The sequence below is a fragment of the Oncorhynchus kisutch genome, linkage group LG12 (genome assembly GCF_002021735.2).
Source record: "Oncorhynchus kisutch isolate 150728-3 linkage group LG12, Okis_V2, whole genome shotgun sequence".
In the NCBI taxonomy this organism is placed as follows: Eukaryota; Metazoa; Chordata; class Actinopteri; order Salmoniformes; family Salmonidae; genus Oncorhynchus; species Oncorhynchus kisutch.
The window spans coordinates 58,416,662-58,440,151 of record NC_034185.2 but is presented as its reverse complement, the minus strand read 5'-3'; the positions used below and the strand labels follow the sequence as shown (position 1 = coordinate 58,440,151).

Below are 23,490 nucleotides of genomic sequence, written 5' to 3'. Positions count from 1 at the left end.
GAGACATGTCAGAAGGCATGAGAACCATATATTACACAGTTTATGTTGGAATCTTGATGTGTCCTGATTTCTCTACATCTTTAGTTGTGCTGATTAAGGAGCCTAGAAATGCATCAGCATGAAATGAAAATGAAAATGTTAAGTTGCCGTCCTGAAAAATGTTTCAAAACTTCAGTTACGGTATGTTCTCCAAGGATTGAAAACCCTTTCAGTGGTTTGTTTAAATGTTTGAGAAAAGTTTTGCAGCTGGTTGCAGCTCTAACACATCTAATTAGTTACATATTTCTTACAAGATAGATCATTGTTTGTTCATAGTTTAGATAGTTTGGACGGTTTGTTTAGCTTCTAGGGTCTCCAATTTAGAAACAATTGTGGATTCAAAACGTATCTGAAGCAAACATATGTCAAACATCAGTGGGGTCAAGGTAGGGGTCAAGGTAGGGGTCAAGGTAGGGGTCAAGGCAGAAAGTCCATCCAGCTTTAGTGAGGTTTGAGAATGTAGTGGAATGTAGTAGTCAAGTGGAGTGAACCCAAGAGGCTGGTGTTTCATAATGACTGGTGGATACTGCAGTATGAACCCAAGAGGCTGGTGTTTCATAATGACTGGTGGATACTGCAGTATGAACCCAAGAGGCTGGTGTTTCATAATGACTGGTGGATACTGCAGTATGAACCCAAGAGGCTGGTGTTTCATAATGACTGGTGGATACTGCAGTATGAACCCAAGAGGCTGGTGTTTCATAATGACTGGTGGATACTGCAGTATGAACCCAAGAGGCTGGTGTTTCATAATGACTGGTGGATAATGCAGTATGAACCCAAGAGGCTGGTGTTTCATAATGACTGGTGGATACTGCAGTATGAACCCAAGAGGCTGGTGTTTCATAATGACTGGTGGATACTGCAGTATGAACCCAAGAGGCTGGTGTTTCATAATGACTGGTGGATACTGCAGTATGAACCCAAGAGGCTGGTGTTTCATAATGACTGTTGGATACTGCAGTATGAACCCAAGAGGCTGGTGTTTCATAATGACTGTTGGATACTGCAGTATGAACCAAAGAGGCTGGTGTTTCATAATGACTGTTCCATGTCTCTTGGTACATTCCCAGACTGACTGTTTTCATAGAAGTGAAAAGATAAGAGCTTGTCTGGCTTGACAGACTAAAGCTGACCAGGAGGCTGGTCAGCTTCCCCTAAAAATCTGAATAAAAACAAAATATATTAATACAAAAATATATACTTTTTTGAAAATATATTTTTCTCACAAAAGTAGTGCACTGGGCCTTTACTATTATTAGCAACCATATAGACCTCTGTAGTGGACTGATATAGACCTCTGTAGTGGACTGATATAGACCTCTGTAGTGGACTGATATAGACCTCTGTAGTGGACTGATATAGACCTCTGTAGTGGACTGATATAGACCTCTGTAGTGGACTGATATAGACCTCTGTAGTGGACTGATATAGACCTCTGTAGTGGACTGATATAAACCTCTGTAGTGGACTGATATAGACCTCTGTAGTGGACTGATATAAACCTCTGTAGTGGACTGATATAAACCTCTGTAGTGGACTGATATAGACCTCTGTAGTGGACTGATATAAACCTCTGTAGTGGACTGATATAAACCTCTGTAGTGGACTGATATAAACTCCTGAGTGGACTGATAAACAGTTGAAGTCGGAAGTTTACATACACTTAGGTAGGAATCATTAAAACTTGTTTTTCAACCACTCCACAAATTTCTTGTTAACAAACTATAGTTTGGCAAGTCGCTTAGGACATATACTTTGTGCATGACACAAGTAATTTTCCAGCAATTGTTTACAGACTTCACTAATTCACTGTATCACAATTCCAGTGGGTCAGAAGTTTACATACACTAAGTTGACTGTGCCTATAAACAGCTTAGAAAATTCCAGAAAATGATGTCATGGCTTTAGAAGCCTCTGATAACTGACATTATTTGAGTCAATTGGAGGTGTACCTGTGGATGTATTTCAAGGCCTACCTTCAAATTAACATGGAATAACAATCCATTTTTGTGCAGTACTAATTTACCATCCTTACAAACCACTTAATGTAAATGTACATTACTGTATTGTACATAGGCTGGTCATCTAGCTTTGTACCTGTTGACTTTCCATCACCATGAAGAAAAACAATGCAGAATCCAGTAATTAAGTACATTGAGACATCAAGTGGTTTGTGATGATCAGTTGGTAGAGCATGGTGCTTGCAATGTCAGGGTTGTGGGTTTGATTCCCACGGGGGACCAGTACAAAAAAGTATGAAAATGGATGCTCTCACTACTGTAAGTTGTTCTGGATAAAATGTCTATTAAAATGGAAAAGGAATGATGACCATTTCAGTTTTTACATAGAAATAAGTTGCATTTGCAAAGTATTTCAAGAAACTGGAAAACATACAGTACTGTGCAAAAGTTTTAGCAGATAATGTTGCAAAGTAAGAATGCTTTCAAAAATAGACATGTTAATAGATTATATTTATCAATTAACAAAATGCAAAGTGAGTGAACAGAAGAAAAATCTACATCAAATCAATATTTGGTGTGACCACCCTTTGCCTTCAAAACAGCATCAATTCTTCTAGGTACAACTGCACAAGGTCAGGGATTTTGTAGACATATAGTCAGGTGTATGATGAAACAATTATACCAAACAGGTGCTAATGATCATCAATGCAATACGTAGATTGAAACACAATCATTAACTGAAACAGAAACAGCTGTGTAGGAGGAATACAACTGGGTGAGGAACAGCCAAACTCAGCTAACAAGGTGAGGTTGCTGAAGACCGATTACTGTCAAAAGTCAAGACTGAGCACAGCAACAAGACTCAAGGTAGTGATACTGCATCAGCAAGGTCTCCCAGGCAGACAGGGGTTTCCAGGCAGAAATGTCAAGGCCGACAGGGGTTTCCAGATGTCCAAGCTCTTTAGAAGAAGCACAAAGAAACGGGCAACGTTGAGGACCGTAGACTCAGTGGTCGGCCAAGGAAACTTACTGCAGCAGATGAAAGACACATATCACGCTTACTTCCCTTCGCAAAGGGAAGATGTTCAGCAGTGCCATCAGCTCAGAATTGGCAGAAACCAGTGGGACCATGGTACACCCATCTACTGTCTTGAGAAGTCTGGTCAAAAGTGGCCTTCATGGAAGACTTGCGGCCAAAAAGCCATACCTCCGACGTGGAAACAAGGCCAAGCAACTCAACTATGCACAAAAACACAGGAACTGGGGTGCAGAAAAATGTCAGCAGGTGCTCTTGACTGAGGAGTCAAATATTTGGCTGTAGCAGAAGGCAGTTTGTTCGCAGAAGGGCTGAAGAGCGTTACACGAATGAGGGTCTGCAGGCAACAATGAAGCATGGTGGAGGTTCCTTGCAAGTTTGGGGCTGCATTTCTGCAAATGGAGTTGGGGATTTGGTCATAATTATTGGTCTCCTCAATGCTGAGAAGTACAGGCAGATACTTATCCATCATGCAATTCCATCAGGGAGGCATCTGATTGGCCCCAAAATTATTCTGCAGCATGACAACAAACCCAAACATACAGCGAAAGTCATTAAGAACTATCTTCAGCGTAAAGAATAACAAGGAGTCCTGGAAGTGATGGTATGGCCCCCACAGAGCCCTGATCTCAACACCATCAAGTCTGTCTGGGATTACATGAAGAGAGAGAAGCACCTGAGGCTGCCTAAATCCACAGAAGAACTGTAGTTAGTTCTCCAAGATGTTTGGGCCAACCTACCTGCCGAGTTGCATCGAACTGTGTGCAAGTGTACCTAGAAGAATTGATGCTGTTTCGAAGGCAAAGGGTGGTCACACTAAATATTGATTTGATGTAGATTTTTCTTCTGTTCACTCACTTTGCATTTTGTTAATTGATAAATATAATCTATTAACATGTCTATTTTTGAAAGCATTCTTACTTTACAGCATTTTCCGCACCTGCTTAAAACTTCTGCACAGTACTGTATATCAAGCAAGTATTTTTATATTCCACAGGTATTATCCGATTAACTGTTTTGTACAGATAATTGTCAGACTGAAGCTACAAATGCTGGTAAACACTCATACATTTAGCTTTTTTTTTATCACAAAAGTAGTGTAGTGAGCCTTTACCAGTCCTGTATTAGTGGACCGACGATATAGAGGTCTTCAGCGCACCCACCCCCAAACTACTTCCCGTGGCTATGCCAGGAGGACACCGCAGTGTTGTCCATGGATTAATTTCATTTTTCTTTAAAGTAACTCATCTGTTCTCTACCTTAATAAAATGCTGCAGGTCCTGTTTACTCGCTGTGGTCTGTTCTCTACCTTAATAAAATGCTGCAGGTCCTGTTTACTCGCTGTGGTCTGTTCTCTACCTTAATAAAATGCTGCAGGTCCTGTTTACTCGCTGTGGTCTGTTCTCTACCTTAATAAAATGCTGCAGGTCCTGTTTACTCGCTGTGGTCTGTTCTCTACCTTAATAAAATGCTGCAGGTCCTGTTTACTCGCTGTGGTCTGTTCTCTACCTTAATAAAATGCTGCAGGTCCTGTTTACTCGCTGTGGTCTGTTCTCTACCTTAATAAAATGCTGCAGGTCCTGTTTACTCGCTGTGGTCTGTTCTCTACCTTAATAAAATGCTGCAGGTCCTGTTTACTCGCTGTGGTCTGTTCTCTACCTTAATAAAATGCTGCAGGTCCTGTTTACTCGCTGTGGTCTGTTCTCTACCTTAATAAAATGCTGCAGGTCCTGTTTACTCGCTGTGGTCTGTTCTCTACCTTAATAAAATGCTGCAGGTCCTGTTTACTCGCTGTGGTCTGTTCTCTACCTTAATAAAATGCTGCAGGTCCTGTTTACTCGCTGTGGTCTGTTCTCTACCTTAATAAAATGCTGCAGGTCCTGTTTACTCGCTGTGGTCTGTTCTCTACCTTAATAAAATGCTGCAGGTCCTGTTTACTCGCTGTGGTCTGTTCTCTACCTTAATAAAATGCTGCAGGTCCTGTTTACTCGCTGTGGTCTGTTCTCTACCTTAATAAAATGCTGCAGGTCCTGTTTACTCGCTGTGGTCTGTTCTCTACCTTAATAAAATGCTGCAGGTCCTGTTTACTCGCTGTGGTCTGTTCTCTACCTTAATAAAATGCTGCAGGTCCTGCTGACCTCTGTGAATGTTTGGAAAAAGACGTGTCACTATGCTCATACACACTAATGATTCACCAACATGCACACTATCCTGATACAGGAGCCAGCACCTTCGCCCGGTCAGACTTAAGCCTGCACCAATCTGCCAACCACTTGGCAGTAGTAGGGACACGACCTCATCTTTTTAATTTTTAATTTTACCTTTATTTAACTAGGCAAGTCAGTTAAGAACAAATTCTTATTTTCAACGACGGCTTAGGAACAGTGTGTTAACTGCCTGTTCAGGGGCAGAACGACAGATTTGTACCTTGTCAGCTCGGGGGTTTGAACTTGCAACCTTCCGGTTACTAGTCCAACGCTCTAACCACTAGAGCGTAAATAACAAGAGGTCCTTGCTCCACTTCTCTGTGGTCAATGTGTTATTTATGCACTCTCTCCTTCTTACCTTAATTCCAGTGGAGGCTGCGGAGAGGAGGGAGGCTCATAATAATAACAACGGCTGGAACGGAGCGAATAGAATGGCATCACATTTAGCTGTATGCTCCGGTCATTACCACGAGCCCGTCCTCCCCGACTAAGGTGCCACCAACCTCCTGTGCTTCATTCTGTCATTTCTGAGAGTGTGTGTGTGTGCAGATTTTTGTGCAGACCAAATACTGCAACTGGCTGTAGTGGGACGTGACTGCCACCCTATGGTGAGAAGGAGTTAAGACCGAGGACGAGAGCTTGTGCCATCTAGATACATCCAGGACTCTATGGAAGTCTTTCTGGTTGGTATTGCAGGACTATATAACTGTATGTAGGCGATCTCAACATGGCAAGACAACACCAATAGATCTGGGACTAGGCTATAGGACCTTGTTATGGGTGTAGAGCCGTGTTTTTCTGATATACGACACATTCAGCGGTGAAACTCTTACCGGGGTTGTGGGAGGTGATGACGTCAGCCAGGACCTGCTTAGGGATTGGTTGTTCCTGGTTGTTGTTGATTGGTTCCTGCTCCTGGAGCTTGTCCACCATGGCGATGACACAGTTGAGGCTCTTCGCCACGTCGGCCCATACCCTGTCCTAGAGGAGACAAACACAACATCAGCACCTGGCCTCTGTGTGTGTGTGTGTGTTTGTGTGTGTGAGAGAGAGGGAAAGAGGTCAATCTGCATGTTTATTTTTATTTTATTTAACTAGGCAAGTCAGTTAAGATTTACTTTCAATGACAACCCACTGTTCCTAGGCTAACTGCCTTGTTCAGGGGCAGAATGACAGATTTGTACCTTGTCAGCTCGGGGATTCGATCTTGCAACCTTTCGTTTACTATTCCAACGCTCTAACCACTAGTCTACCCTGCCGCCCCATGTGATCTGTCTGGAAGATGAATCCATGTTCCACACCTGTCTGTTAGCGAACCACGATGTTCAAGGTACTATTTGATCCCAAAACATAGAATGTAAAAAATAATATCAACCATGTTAAATATGGATGTATATCTCTGCCTTGGGCCACTACAGTGGGTTTGAGTATGATTAGACGTTGGCTGTTCAAAGCCCTTATGACCAGAGTTCTACTAGCCTTTATCTTTCATTGTCTCAAAATCAAATCGGTCACAGAAGCACTATGAAGAATTTCTCTACTCTCAGTAGATGGCAATTGCAGCCTGCTTGAAGTGATAACTCTCAAAGTGCTTTTCTACTTCGGAGTGGAAAGCCTCCAAACTCCTCTGTTTCGTATTGTCCTCATAATACCCACCTTTTTTAATTGATTTATTCACTTTCTGCCTGTTGGGGAAAGTAATTAGGCTTGCCAAGCATGGCTTAGTGTGTGTGTGTTGGAGTGCAGTTTGGATGTCCTTTGTCTCAGAGGTGAGTGTTTTTAAACTCTTCTCAAAGGCAGACAGTTGTTTGATGGCTGATTAGGAATTGTAGTGTGTGACTCCGGCTAAGTCCCTGCTGTTAGCTCTGGCTTCATTCCCCATCGTTTCTATTAGCACACACGGCACGCGCACACACACACGGTTTCTTAAGACTTCTGTAACTGATATTAACTATTGTTTATCATCAGATACAGCAACTTTTAGACTGGCAGAGGGAGAGAGAGACTGACAGAGACAGAGAGTGACAGAGACAGAGAGACAGACAGACAGAGTGACAGAGAGAGAGTGACAGAGAGAGAGAGACAGAGAGAGAGAGACAGAGAGAGAGAGAAAGAGGGAGAGAGAGACAGAGAGAGAGAGAGAGAGACAGAGAGAGACAGACAGAGAGAGAGAGAGAGAGACAGAGAGAGAGAGACAGAGAGAGACAGAGAGAGACAGAGAGAGAGACAGAGAGAGACAGAGAGAGAGACAGAGAGAGACAGAGAGAGAGACAGAGAGAGACAGAGAGAGAGACAGAGAGAGAGAGAGAGACAGAGAGAGAGAGACAGAGAGAGACAGAGAGAGAGAGAGAGACAGAGAGAGAGACAGAGAGAGAGAGACAGAGAGAGAGAGACAGAGAGAGAGAGACAGAGAGAGAGAGACAGAGAGAGAGAGACAGAGAGAGAGAGAGACAGAGCGAGACAGAGAGAGACAGAGAGAGAGACAGAGAGAGAGAGACAGAGAGAGAGACAGAGAGAGAGAGAGAGACAGAGAGAGAGAGACAGAGAGAGACACAGAGAGAGAGAGAGACAGAGAGAGAGAGACAGAGAGAGAGAGACAGAGAGAGAGAGACAGAGAGAGAGAGACAGAGAGAGACAGAGAGAGAGAGAGAGAGAGAGAGAGAGAGAGAGAGAGAGAGAGAGACAGAGAGAGAGAGAGAGAGAGAGAGAGAGAGAGAGAGAGAGAGAGAGAGAGAGAGAGAGAAAGAGACAGAGAGAGAGACAGAGAGAGTGAGTGAGCTTTGACTATGTACAGACTCAGTGAGCATAGCATTGATATTGAGAAAGGCCGCCGTAGGCAGACCTGGCACTCAAGAGAAGACAGGCTATGTGCACACTGCCCACAAAATGAGGTGGAAAATTAGCTGCACTTCCTAACCTCCTGCCAAATGTATGACAATATTAGAGACACATATTTCCCTCAGATTAAACAGACCCACAAAGAATTCAAAAACAAATCCAATTTTGATAAACTTCCATATCTATTGGGTAAAATACCAGTGTACCATGACAGCAGCAAGATTTGTGACCTGTTGCCACAAGAAAAGGGCACCCGGTGAAGAACAAACACCATTGTAAATACAACCCATATTTATGCTTGATTATTTTCCTTTTTGTACTTTTACTATTTGCACATTGTTACAACACTGTATATAGACATAATATGACATTTGAAATGTCTTTATTCTTCTGTAATGTTTACTGTAATTTTTTAAATAGTTTATTTCACTTGTTTTGCCAATGTTAACATACGTTTCCCATGCCAATAAATCCCTTGAATTGAAAGAGAGGAAGAAGGGGGACAGAGATTGAGACCCACAGACAGACAGAGCAGAGCAGACACAGAGTGAGAGGATGGTATAGAAACAGCAGGACTTGCCCATTCCTCCTCGTCGTACTCCTTATGACACGGTATGGAGTCCTGGCACTTCAGAGGAGCATGCCCGTCTTCTCTGATGGGAGCCGTCTGGGAGCCACCATCCACATTATTACACACCACCACAGGGCTGTCTGTAGCCGATGGCTGCCCAGGACTGTGGCCTGGGTTCTGGGGTGGAATCTGGCCTTGTTGACCCCTCTGGCTGGGACTAGGGTGGTCCTGGTGGCTGTGACCCTGGTGGCCTGGCAGGGTCTGGTTCTGGTTCTTTGTAACATAGCCGGGCTGTGCAGCGTGGAGGGCCAGCAAGGCGCTCTTCACCAGCTCATCTTTGAGCGCATGCACAAACTGCTCCGTCTGCAAGAAATCAGAGGGAAGGGGGAGAGATTGTATGAGGGGGATGGAAGGGTGGTGAGGTAGGGAGAAATACAGACAGAGACAGAGTGAGAGTGAGAGGAAGGGAGGCAAAAGGAAAAAGAGATAGAGGGTGAATGAGAGTGCCAGAGAACAGGGGAGAGGGATATCACTGAGGAGTTCATCAAAAACTGAGTGTGTGTGTGGGTGTGTTCAGGGGGCTAGTAAAATGAAGGAGTGATGGAAGATTAGCTTTCCTCCTCGCTAGCCTTCCCCTCCGTGTTTGCCAGCGCCGGCGCCAGGCACCGGCAACAACATCAACAACAAGAAACATTTCAATTACTCCTCGGTGAGCCCTCTCGCCTCCGAGGGGTAGCTACCTCCTTTGTTCTCAAATTCACAAGCTGCTGAATGCTGATGATCATCCAGAGCCAAGACGGCTCGTACCCCGGCACCACAGATAAGGGCTCTCAGGAATAATTGAGTTAGCATCGCAATAAGCAATTCTATTACCACAGCAAACCACATGCAGTCTAATATGACACATGAGCAGAGATCCTTTGAACAGGCGAACAAGAGAACCAATGAGAGATTGAACAAATGAATGCGGCATACGTTAGTAAACGAAACCCACCTGGAGCATCTCTCCCCGTGCTGCCACTAACCCCCTGAAACATGACCCAGAGGGTAGGAGAGGAATCTGTGCACCTCTCTGGGGTGAGAGAGGGTAGAGAGGAATCTGTGCACCTCTCTGGGGTGAGAGAGGGTAGGAGAGGAATCTGTGTACCTCTCTGAGGTGATAGGGTAGAGAGGAATCTGTGCACCTCTCTGAGGTGAGAGAGGGTAGAGAGGAATCTGTTTACCTCTCTGAGGTGATAGGGTAGAGAGGAATCTGTGCACCTCTCTGAGGTGAGAGAGGGTAGAGAGGAATCTGTTTACCTCTCTGAGGTGATAGGGTAGAGAGGAATCTGTGCACCTCTCTGAGGTGAGAGGGTAGAGAGGAATCTGTTTACCTCTCTGAGGTGAGAGAGGGTAGAGAGGAATCTGTGCACCTCTCTGAGGTGAGAGAGGGTAGAGAGGAATCTGTGCACCTCTCTGAGGTGAGAGAGGGTAGAGAGGAATCTGTACACCTCTCTGAGATGAGAGAGGGTAGAGAGGAATCTGTGCACCTCTCTGAGGTGAGAGAGGGTAGAGGAATCTGTGCACCTCTCTGAGGTGAGAGAGGGTAGAGAGGAATCTGTGCATCTCTCTGAGGTGAGAGAGGGTTGAGAGGAATCTGTGCACCTCTCCGAGGTGAGAGAAGGTAGAGAGGAATCTGTGCACCTCTCTGGGGTGAGAGAGGGTAGAGAGGAATCTGTGCACCTCTCTGAGGTGAGAGGGTAGAGGAATCTGTGCACCACTCTGAGGTGAGAGAGGTTAGAGAGGAATCTGTGTACCTCTCTGAGGTGAGAGGGTAGAGGAATCTGTGCACCTCTCTGAGGTGAGAGAGGGTAGAGAGGAATCTGTGCACCTCTCTGAGGTGAGAGAGGGTAGAGAGGAATCTGTGTACCTCTCTGAGGTGAGAGAGTAGAGAGGAATCTGTGTACCTCTCTGAGGTGAGAGAGGGTTGAGAGGAATCTCTGAGGTGAGAGAGGGTAGAAAGGAATCTGTGCACCTCTCTGAGGTGAGAGAAGGTAGAGAGGAATCTGTGCACCTCTCTGAGGTGAGAGAGGGTTGAGAGGAATCTCTGAGGTGAGAGAGGGGTAGGTGGCACTTTGGATGTTGGAGGGCTTGTACGGAAACAGTGCGAGACTGGAGAATGGTGTCTTTGTCCCTCAGTGGCTATCTAGACTGTAGTTGCTCCTGGAAGACCCTCCCCTCTCTCAGGGATCTGTTTCAGTTTTATATCTGCAAAGTGATCTGATAAGGAACAATCTGTATGTCTGTATATTAACAAAACAGAACAAAAACCCCTGCTAGCACTGGGAGTCATAGAGGCCTGGTTTTGGCAGACAGCCTTTCTTGTAGGGCCTTACCATACAGGGTTATGGTGGTGGTTGAATAGTACATGTGTGAACAAACAGTAACAGAGTGGGATTCCATTCCATTCCATAACTGCCTATCATGTACAGTATATAGATTACATTATAACTGTCAATGAATCATTTTAGAGCGGTATAACTCTGGATTGAAATACATAACTTGATTAACATTTGGTGCAAGTTCACATTTACTTCAATTAGGAGAAAACTTTATCAACACGGATACTCGCATGCACAAAAATGCACGCATGCACACACTTCCCCACAACCCAACCCCACACACTTCCCCACAACCCAACCCCACACACTTCCCCACAACCCAACCCCACACACTTCCCCACAACCCAACCTCACACACTTCCCCACAACCCAACCCCACACACTTCCCCACAACCCAACCCCACACACTTCCCCACAACCCAACACACTTCCCCACAACCCAACCCCACACACTTCCCCACACACTTCCCCACAACCCCACCCCACACTTCCCCACCCCACATACTTCCCCACAACCCCACCCCACACTTCCCCACAACCCAACCCCACACACTTCCCCACAACCCAACCCCACACACTTCCCCACAACCCCACCCCACACACTTCCCCACAACCCCACCCCACACACTTCCCCACAACCCCACACACTTCCCCACCCCACACACTTCCCCACAAACCAACCCCACACACTTCCCCACAAACCAACCCCACACATTTCCCCACACACTTCCCCACAACCCAACCTCACACACTTCCCCACAACCCAACACACTTCCCCACAACCCCACCCCACACACTTCCCCACAACCTAACACACTTCCCCACAACCCCACCCCACACACTTCCCCACAATCCAACCCCACACACTTCCCCACACACTTCCCCACAATCCAACCCTACACACTTCCCCACAATCCAACCCCACACACTGCCCCACAACCCAACCCCACACACTTCCCCACAACCCAACCTCACACACTTCCCCACAATCCAACCCCACACACTTCCCCACAACCCCACCCCACACACTTCCCCACAACCCCTCCCCACACACTTCCCCACAATCCAACCCCACACACTTCCCCACAACCCCACTCCACACACTTCCCCACACACTTCCCCACAACCCCACACACTTCCCCACAATCCAACCGCACAACCCAATCCCACACACTTCCCCACAATCCAACCCAACCCCACACACTTCCCCACAATCCAATGACTCACAATGACTCAGATAGTTGATATTCTAATAGACTAACTCACAATGACTCAGATAGTTGATATTCTATTAGACTAACTCACAATATAACTCAGAAAGTTGATATTCTATTAGACTAACTCACAATGACTCAGATAGTTGATATTCTATTAGACTAACTCACAATATAACTCAGATAGTTGATATTCTATTAGACTAACACAATATAACTCAGATAGTTGATATTCTATTAGACTAACTCACAATGACTCAGAAAGTTGATATTCTATTAGACTAACTCACAATGACTCAGATAGTTGATAGTCTCCGGGTTTATTCTCTCTCTCTCAGTTGTTTGCATGTCGGGTAGATTTGAAAGTAGTGAACCATTCTTAGGGGAGGATTGTCTATACTGTGCTGTGTGGTGCATTTGAAGGTGATGCGTCTGACAGAGAAACTCAGGGTTGGTTTCTCAGACAGGGGGTCCACTAAACACACGGTACAATATCAGATGAATGTGTGTTCTAATCTAGGACTTGGTTTTAAACTGTCTCTGGTGAAAGAAAAACACATTTCAAATCGCTCGCTTTATTATCTTATCCTACTTTTGCTCACATCTCAATCTCAGGTGAGAACTTCACTTCACTCTGGTTCTCACCTTCACCTACTGTGGAGAACTAAGGACCAGAAATCCCCTGAGAGAAAGAAACATTGCGTTCTTCAATACATCTGTGATCTCAACTGAGGGAAAAGTGGAAGTCAGAGGTGAAATGCTTATGGTTGGAGGAGTGGTTTTTATGTGTGATACTGTATGTTTGATCTAAAGTAGATGAAATAACTGCAAGAGGAGGAGTGGTTTTTATGTGTGATACTGAATCTTTGATCTAAAGTAGATGAAAAAACTGCAAGGCTATACGCTCACCGCTTATTTGAAGAGGATGAGAGGAGTTGTCTGTACTATACTGTATGATTAGGGTTATACATCTACTGGTCATTTACCAATGTTACTGGAATCTTCGGTAACGCTGGTAATTAACAGGTCGTCTACGGTAACGCTGGTAATCAACAGGTCATCTACGGTAACGCTGGTAATTAACAGGTCGTCTACGGTAACGCTGGTAATTAACAGGTCGTCTATGGTAACTCTGGTAATTAACAGGCCGTCTACGGTAACGCTGGTAATTAACAGGCCGTCTACGGTAACTCTGGCAATTAACAGGTCGTCTACGGTAACGCTGGTAATTAACATGTCGTCTACGGTAACGCTGGTAATTAACAGGTTGGCTACGGTAACGCTGGTAATTAACAGGTCGGCTACGGTAACGCTGGTAATTAACAGGTCGTCTACGGTAACGCTGGTAATTAACAGGTCGTCTACGGTAACGCTGGTAATTAACAGGTTGGCTACGGTAACGCTGGTAATTAACAGGTCGGCTACGGTAACGCTGGTAATTAACAGGTAGTCTACGCTAATGCTGGCAATTAACAGGTCGTCTATGGTAACGCTGGTAATTAACAGGTAGTCTACGGTAACGCTGGTAATTAACAGGTCGGCTACGGTAACGCTGGTAATTAACAGGTAGTCTACGCTAATGCTGGCAATTAACAGGTCGTCTATGGTAACGCTGGTAATTAACAGGTCGTCTATGGTAACGCTGGTAATTAACAGGTAGTCTACGGTAACGCTGGTAATTAACAGGTCGTCTATGGTAACGCTGGTAATTAACAGGTCGTCTATGGTAACGCTGGTAATTAACAGGTAGTCTACGGTAACGCTGGTAATTAACATGTCGTCTATGGTAACGCTGGTAATTAACATGTCGTCTATGGTAACGCTGGTAATTAACAGGTCGTCTATGGTAACGCTGGCAATTAACAGGTAGTCTACGGTAACGCTGGTAATTAACAGGTCGTCTATGGTAACGCTGGTAATTAACAGGTCGTCTACGGTAACGCTGGTAATTAACAGGTAGTCTACGGTAACGCTGGTAATTAACAGGTCGTCTATGGTAACGCTGGTAATTAACAGGTAGTCTACGGTAACGCTGGTAATTAACAGGTAGTCTACGGTAACGCTGGTAATTAACAGGTCGTCTATGGTAACGCTGGTAATTAACAGGTAGTCTACGGTAACGCTGGTAATTAACAGGTAGTCTACGGTAACGCTGGTAATTAACAGGTAGTCTACGGTAACGCTGGTAATTAACAGGTCGTCTATGGTAACGCTGGTAATTAACATGTCGTCTACGGTAACGCTGGTAATTAACAGGTTGGCTACGGTAACGCTGGTAATTAACAGGTCGTCTACGGTAACGCTGGTAATTAACAGGTCGTCTATGGTAACGCTGGTAATTAACAGGTTGGCTACGGTAACGCTGGTAATTAACAGGTCGTCTATGGTAACGCTGGTAATTAACAGGTCGTCTACGGTAACGCTGGTAATTAACAGGTCGTCTATGGTAACGCTGGTAATTAACAGGTCGTCTATGGTAACGCTGGTAATTAACAGGTCGTCTATGGTAACGCTGGTAATTAACAGGTAGTCTATGGTAACGCTGGTAATTAACAGGTCGTCTATGGTAACGCTGGTAATTAACAGGTAGTCTACGGTAACGCTGGTAATTAACAGGTCGTCTACGGTAACGCTGGTAATTAACAGGTAGTCTACGGTAACGCTGGTAATTAACAGGTCGTCTATGGTAACGCTGGTAATTAACAGGTAGTCTATGGTAACGCTGGTAATTAACAGGTCGTCTATGGTAACGCTGGTAAGTTATACTTGAATAATAAAAAATACTCATATAAAGTATAATTTGTTTATATCTGTGTCCATATTGTCCATGAGTTTCTAGTGGATATGGATCAAGAGAAAATAGTCAAACTCATTTTTAAAAATGGCATTCATTTTAATTAACTCGGCAACTCTTCCTACTATTGACTTTTTCACAATTGCCACCAGTTTGGCACCGAAACATTTACAACAGAGACATAAAAATAAAAAATATATCAAGAATATTTCATACTGAAACCCACACCAATTGAATTCACAATAACCCTTACACAGCCTGGAAGTGTGTTGGGTTATTGTCCTGTTGAAAAACAAATTATAGTCCCACTAAACGCAAACCAGATGGGATGGCGTATCACTGCAGAATGCTGTGGTAGCCATGCTGGTTAAGTGTGCCTTGAATTCTAAATAAATCACAGACAGTGTCACCATCAAAGCACCCCCACACCCCCACACCACCTCCTCTATGCCTTACCGTGGGAAATACACATGCGGAGATCATCTGTTCACCTACTCTGCGTCTCACAAAGACACAGCGGTTGGAACCAAAAATCTCCAATTTGGACTCCAGACCAAACAACACATTTCCAATGGTCTAATGTCCATTGCTCACGTTTTGTGGCACAGGCAAGTCTCTTCTTCTCATGGTGTCCTTTAGAAGTGGGTTCTATGTAGCAAATCGACGATGATGGCCTGATTCACACAGTCTCCTCTGAACAGTTGATTTTTAGATGTGTCTGTTACTTGAACTCTGTGAAGCATTTATTTTGGCTGAAATTTCTGAGGCTGGTAACTCTAAATTAACTTACCCTCAACAGCAGAGGTAACTCTGGGTCTTCCATTCCTGTGGCGGTCCTCATGAGAGCCAGTTTCATCATAGTGCTTGATGGTTTTTGCGACTGCACTTGAAGAAACTTTCAAAGTTCTTGACATTGTCCACATGGACTGACCTTCATGTCTTAAATGAATGATGGACTGTCGTTTCTCTGTGCTTATATGAGCTGTTCTTGCCATAATATGGACTTGGTCTTTTCCCAAATAGGGCTATCTTCTATATACCACCCCTACCTTGTCACAACACAACTGATTGGCTCAAATGCATTAAGAAGGAAAGAAATTCCACAAATGAACTTTTAATAAGGCACACCTGTTAATTGAAATGCATTCCAGGTGACTACCTCATAAAGCTGGTTGAGAGAATGCCAAAAGTGTGCTGTCAAGGCAAAGGGTGGCTATTTGAAGAATATGAAATATAAAATATATTTGGATTTTTTTGAACACTTTTTTGGTTACTACATGATTCCATATGTGTTATTTCATAGTTGTGATGTCTTCACTATTATTCTAGAATGTAGAAAATAGTAAAAAATAAAGAAAAACTCTGGAATGAGTAGGTGTTCTAAAACCTTTGACCGGTAGTGCATGTATGGTACTTCCTACTTTATTAAAAGGAGAACCATGTACAGAGAGGAGAAAGATGTTGAATGGAAAGTGCTAGATATAGACTGGGAGAGGTGTATGACCTCATAGCCATGCCTGGTAGGTACGCCCGGTAGGCACACCTGGTAGGTACGCCTGGTAGGCACGCCGTATCCAATGTAATTTAACACAGGACGTTTTTCTGCCCAAATAAGGCAATCCTTTTATACTGTAGCAATGCATAGAAGGAAATAGGTATTCTGCGCTTTTTGGACATAAGCATCAGTTCCCAGAAGGCAGGAGATGAATTGATGCATCGTTCTTTCACTGATCATCATCATCATCACCAATAGCAGCAGTAGCAGTAATAACACAGCATCTGAGAACCCGTAGATCGTTGTAGATCTTTTTTTGTTTCATAGTGTGGGTTTTCTGTTTTAAACTCCCCACTATCCCTTTCCCTAAGGGGAGTCACAGCATCCACCAGGCCCAGTAACAACCCTCCACCATAGCCTTGAATCCAAGCTGAAAATGGTGAAATAATCTGTTTGGATCCCAGGCTAACTTCTCCCCCCACTCCTCATCTCACTCCCAGACTCTCTGGAGGAGAAGTCTCTGTGTGAGTCGCTGGCAGTGGGAGCTGTCCTTGGTGAGTAACGTGACTGTGGATCAAACCTCTCTGTGCTTTCATTAGGGCTCTGTCTGTCTCTCTCGCTCTCTCTCTCTACCTCACTATGGACCGAAACTCCACAGCCATCTGGCTGGACAGTGGACACACACCAACCCAGGGAGCCAGCATGGCTGTGTGTGTGAGTGAGTGTGTGTTTTGAGAGTTTCCGTGGAAACGCCATGGGTAGACCACCTAATTGATCCAGGATCATACATTATTTGGTGAAAATTGTGTGCTGAATGTGTGGTGTTGCTAGGCGGACTATGGATTATCAATGTGTTGTTGTTTGTGTCACACTGCTTTGCTTCATCTTGGCCAGGTCGCAGTTGTAAATGAGAACTTGTTCTCAACTGGCCTACCTGGTTAAATAAAGGTGTTCTCAACTGGCCTACCTGGTTAAATAAAGGTGTTCTCAACTGGCCTACCTGGTTAAATAAAGGTGTTCTCAACTGGCCTACCTGGTTAAATAAAGGTGTTCTCAACTATATTTTTCCCCTGTAGACACCCTACCACAAGCCTCCCTCATTCCGCCCACCACCCACACACACACCAATAACCGAGAAAGAGACACACAAAGTTTGAAGTTCCAATCAGAGGAGCAGGGCCGGTGCTGACCAGGCCGCCTGCGTGTCTAATCAAGGATGAGGGGAAGCGGTGACAGAGAGAATGTACCAATGAAGCTGTCTGATTGGGCTCTACTCCACTGTGGCAAAAACAATCTCTCACTCACTCACTGCAGCAGATTGCAAATCTGACAGCACCAGATGTAATTCATAATTACACGGATAAAACACCAAGTGTCTTGCTCATAAAACTCTGCGCTCGTGGACTCGCAATTCACTTGAGTTGGCTTTGTCGTTTTAATGATGAGTTATGGACAGTGGGTATGACGAGGTGTGTGTGTGTTTGGGGTGTGTTTAACCCTAGAGCTAGATGTCTTCATGGCAGATGTTTTGTAGTAGTACGCTTGAAGGGCAACGTCAGGTCACTAAAATACACTTGCTGCAGCCAAATATATTCAACAAAATACAGTATAAACAATCATCTCTGAGGCAAAACACATGTTCACACTCAGAGTCACTGTAAAGGAGATTTTCTACAAATAGCTCCAGTTGTAATCCCCCTGGTAGCTCACCTTCCAGGCTTCGCCTCCCAGGCTTCACCTAGCAGGCTTCACCTCCCAGGCTTCACCTCCCAGGCTTCACTTTGCCTGATTACACACTAGCACAGCAGAAGGGAAGAGCTCTAAAATGAGCTCCCCTGTGGTGCTACACACATCCAGATGGTGGCATTCAGCCCAGCACCATTCCTGCACCCGGGGGGGTGCCTTTGAGCTCCATCGTGGGGGAAAGGAACATGGACAGAGGGGGTAGATTGTGGTGGTAGTTGGAGACCTGTGTGGCTAGAGATCCAGCCAGGGACACTAAGCAGCACTCCCACCCCAGGCTTGGAGCTAAATGGTGGGGAAAGGAATAAGGAAAGAGCTGGTAGGTGGTGGTGGTTCTGATAGTTGTGGTGGTAGAGGCCTACTCACCTTTCCAGCCAGGGTCTTGAGTGCCTCCCTCAGCCCAGCCATGGAGTGCTGCTGGGCGGCCTGAAGCAGCTGGTCTGCCAGGCCCGAGATGAGAGGTTGGAGATGGCCCACACTGTGCAACACCTCCTGGGCTTTGGCTGTGTGCTCCGGGGAGTAGTAGATGCACTGGTATGCTGTGCTGAAACTGAAGAGGTGATGGAGAGAGAGAGAGAAATTGTTGTTATGGGTTGTAAATACAACCCATATTTATGCTTATTTATTTTATATTGTGTCCTTTAACCATTTGTACAGAGAGAGAGAGAGAGAGAGAGAGAGAGAGAGAGAGAGAGAGAGAGAGAGAGAGAGAGAGAGAGAGAGAGAGAGAGAGAGAAAAAAGAAAAGGGTCAAGATTTTAGAGGATTGTAAATAGCAGTGTAGATAAAAACGGATGAAATAAGAAACATTGTAAAAACTCAGGTTTTACCATTTATTGCATGCGATTAACTTTGACTGTATGAATCCAGCTAGTTTCAGCAGTGCTAAACATATTCAACTATTTTACATACTCAGAAGTTCACCATATTTGACTCTTCTAACTCGACCGGAGAGAGCGAGAAGTGAGAAACGAAGGAGATGGATCAATGATACTGTAGACAGAACCTGGGCCTGGGAGTTATTTAGATTACATCAATGACTCGCCCACAGAGTAACCAATGTCCAGGCATATTGCAAACCACCTGCAAGAACAGATTCATTTCAGCTCATTCTGCCTCCAATCAATAGCCAACCCATGATATGTCATTAGTAAGCAGAACGTTCACATTCCACATACAATTATTTTGTCCATTTAGAACAGTGATGATTATGGATCGGTTTGTTGTCTAGATAATAGGGTAATCAAAAACAGTCCACTGGTAAACGTTTTCTAGTTGGATTCATTACCGCCACGATACAGTGTGTGGTATAGTCTGGATACAGTAAGTAAAATGTTGCTCTAGTTGCCTGAAACTGTATCATAGATCAATGCTTTCCAACGCTTCAATCTAAAACCACCTAATTAATATCGGCAGCCAGATGAAAATTAAGAATAATTAATACTTTTTTTCATTTTTAGGGAAGTGTTTCACCCTCAGATGAAATGTGTTTTGTCAGTTCATAGATTCAGGGCACATCAGTCCCAATCAAACGTTCACCTCAAGTAAAGTTTCAATGACTTTCATTGAGTTCTCCACAGTGATTTCCTGCCATCAGACCAAGCGTGTGCGTTAACGAGGCAGCGATTTGAGGCAGTCAACCCTCCCAGCTCGTTTAGATTCAGCTCTGAACAGCCTGTATGTAGGCCAGACCCTGGAGCCAGATCCCAAGGCATAACTGACTGAAGACTGAAAGAGTGAATGTCTTGAGAACGAGAGAGCGAGTAGAAAAGAAGAGTCCTCAAAGCAATCTTTTATGACACATCCTCTACCTGCTTCATCAGTACAGTGCCAAAACCTGGGCACCTTTATTACTTCAGGTGTACTGGGGGCTAGCTAGCTGCTGCCAATGTAGCATCTGATTGGTTAGCGCTAACAAACCCTGGCCTTGTCATTACGGCTAATGAGTTCTCTGGAGATAGGCCACCCGCTGCAACCCATAGACAATCAGACTTCGGCCTCTTATAAGATCCAGTACCATCTTATCTCATCTCTACAGAGTAGCCTATAGTCAATACTAGGGAAGTTACTAGGGAATACGAGGGAAAAAGCCAACATTTGTTTGAATGCTAATTTACATAAGTCATTTCGATAAAATGGGCATTCTCTTTGAGTTGGAGTTCTTGTTACCACATTATGCAGGAGGGTACAAATGGAAGAAGATCAATAAAACAGAATACCACAGGAAAAACAACATTGTCTGAGTGAGTGAGGCAGACAGAGACTCATGAGCTAATTCCAGCTGCATAACAACAACAAATCCAGCCATTAGGTATCCTGTGCTGTGGATAATCAGTGTTTACACATGGTCCCTACCGCCTGATGCCACAGGAGAGCATTGACCTATATTGGAACTGGTTATTGGAGGGAAACCATAATTTCCTCATCAGGATGTCCTGTCAGTCCAATAAGCTAGCTAGCTTCCACCAAAGCCAAGGTGGCTGCCGACAAGCACAGTGAAGAGAACAGAAACTCTGCTTGTTAAGGGAAAAGCTTGAAAATGGACACCCGACTTGGAATATCCTTGTTTACAATGGTGGAGGAATGTTGTTGTTAGGTGTTTAATCAAGTTTCTTAGCATCTACTGGCAATATGCTGAGCCACAAGCTAGCTAGTTTAATGTAAAATACATGTTTGTATACACGTTATTACTCTGCAGATGATCTTATATCTCCAGTAGGTTACATCTGAGAGAACCAGAACCTCCCAGGAGGGGGTGAGGGGGGGTCTTTATCGACCCAACTCTCCCCCAGACACAGCCTCCCTAGTGGGATAGCTATCCCACACCTCGCTCTCCGCCTTGGAGCATCCACCCACCCCCTCTAGACCTACCTATTAGAAGGAATTATCAAAACTAGCAAATAGTAAGCAGTCTAGCAAAACGTCCTCCCTTGATGTTCCTAAACGATCAATGGGAATTGGTTATGACAGTAATGAGAGGGAGAGAGGGAAAGAGAAAAAGGAGGAGAAGAAGAAGAAGCAGCAGCCTCTCTTCTCTAATTAAGCCCGTGTCTCCGGCTCATGGCTAATTAATAGTGGGGAAGGAAATTAATGAAGAGCTTCCAGGCCTGCTGTTGACAGCCAGCAGGAGCAGAACACTGCATCGGAGGACAGCAGGACCCAGGCCAAAAAACACACTCTGTCATTGAGACACAGACAGGCCTGGTACTGTAAGGCAACTGATTCTAGACCAGTCTGGTCACTGCTAAAGCCCACTCTGTCAAAAGTGAGAGGACTGTATAGCAACTGATCCTAGACTAGCATGGACCTGACCTGACCAGACCAATGCCATTGCCAAAACCCACTCCGTCATAGAGACAAGGCTGGAATGCCACTGATCGCAGACCAGTTAATAGGGCCACTGTCAAAGTCCTCCTCCATCAAACGGACATACAGCCTGCACCAGGCTGATGCCAGAACAGCCTGTGTTTGAACAAGATTGTGTCCATTGGTTCCTCAGGTCTAGTTCCCCAAAGCCCAGTCTGTCGTAAGACAGTGCTGGATAGCAACTGATCTTAGAACCGTTTCTCAAATCAAATAAGGACCAACACTCACTCTCTCACGGGACTAGGCACTGATTTCAGACCAGTCCTTACTATAGATCTGACGAGGGCTACTGTCAAAACCCACACTATCATATAGGAGGACAGGAGCATAGAAATATGAAATGAAATGCACAGTTTCTTACATCTGACCAGGGCTACTGCCCTTCTCCATCACACAGACAGATAGCCTGATGCCAGAACAGCCTGTGTTTGCACAAGATAGTGTTAATCAGTTCACTACTGGTTCTAATACTGTCACGTTCTGACCTTAGTTCTTTAGTTATGTCTTTGTTTTAGTATTGTCAGGGCGTGAGTTGGGTGGGTTGTCTATGTTTGTTTTTCTATGAGTTGGTATTTCTGTGTTTGGCCTGGTATGGTTCTCAATCAGAGGCAGCTGTCAATCGTTGTCCCTGAATGAGAACCATAATTAGGCAGCCTATTTTCACCCTTGATTTGTGGGTGATTATTTTCTGTTGAGTGTTTGTATTCTGCACCAGACAGAACTGTTTCGGTTTAGTTCGTTCACTTTGTTGTTTTTGTTCAGTGTTCAATTTCTTGATTAAAAATATGGACACTACCCACGCTGTGCATTGGTCCTCACCTTCTTCCACCGATGACCGTTACAAATACGCAACTTATTTAGCTCCTTTGCACTCCAGTATCTCTACTTGCACATCACCATCTGCACATCTATCACTCCAGTGTTAATGCTAAATTGTAATTATTTCACCGCTATGGCCTATTTATTGCCTTACCTCCCTAATCTTACTACATTTGCGCACACTGTATAGATTTTGCTATTGTGTTATTGACTGTATGTTTGTTTATTCCATGTGTAACTCTGTGTTGTTATATGTGTCACACTGCTTTGCTTTATCTTGGCCAGGTTGCAGTTGTAAATGAGAACTTGTACTCAACTGGCCTACCTGGTTAAATACATTTTTAAAAACTGCCAAGGTCCTCTCTTTGAGACCTTGACATCAGGGGACTCTATTAGGTGTATGTATTATAGCCTGAACCAAACTGTCCCTGCTGTGACTGCTGCTCCCCTCCACACCCCAAAATGACCATTAGGCAGTGTTGCCTGAGCAGACGGCGGCCCCACAACAATAAAGGTCAGATATTCTTCCTAGGTATTGGCCTTTCTAGGGAGTTTTTCCTAGCCACCGTGCTTCTACACCTGCATTGCTTGCTGTTTGGGGTTTTGGGCTGGGTTTCTGTACAGCACTTTGGGATATCAGCTGATGTACGAAGGGCTATATAAATAAATTTGATTTGATTTGAATTTGATTTAGATACTCGGCAGTGCGTACAGCGAAGGAGCGACACAGCACAGCTTGCGCATGCACACACACACACACACACACACACAACACCTGACCTCATAAGCTGGGGCAGCCCTCATGCTGGGGCCCAGTGCATGTACACAGAAGCACACACACACACAATTGGAGAGAGAGAGAACGAGAGAGCGAGAGAGTACTGTATAAAAACAAAAAGTGCTTCAACCCCAGCAGTGTTCCCCCTTACAGATCCTGATGATGCACATTAAATAAACCTGGGCTCCAGCCAAAGTAAGCGTCTCTTATCACTGTACAAAAAGCTGAGTGATTCAAATGAGTGGC

At 44.6% G+C, this 23,490-nt stretch overlaps 1 protein-coding gene across 11 annotated transcripts in view; it reads right to left on the bottom strand.

Annotated features, from left to right (window-relative positions):
- LOC109882601 (type II inositol 3,4-bisphosphate 4-phosphatase) overlaps positions 1–23,490 on the bottom strand; it is a 208,558-nt gene that overhangs the window by 22,445 nt on the left and 162,623 nt on the right. For all 11 annotated transcript variants that reach the window (XR_004212011.1, XR_004212012.1, XM_031837926.1 and 8 more), the window contains 3 exons: positions 18,649–18,832; positions 8,665–9,018; positions 6,080–6,227 (listed from right to left, as the gene is read on the bottom strand). Coding sequence is in view for 9 of the 11 variants with exons in the window: in XM_031837926.1 (XP_031693786.1) it covers positions 6,080–6,227; positions 8,665–9,018; positions 18,649–18,832 (686 nt within the window). In the remaining 2 variants the exon portion in view is untranslated. The remainder of the gene's footprint in view (positions 1–6,079; positions 6,228–8,664; positions 9,019–18,648; positions 18,833–23,490) is intronic.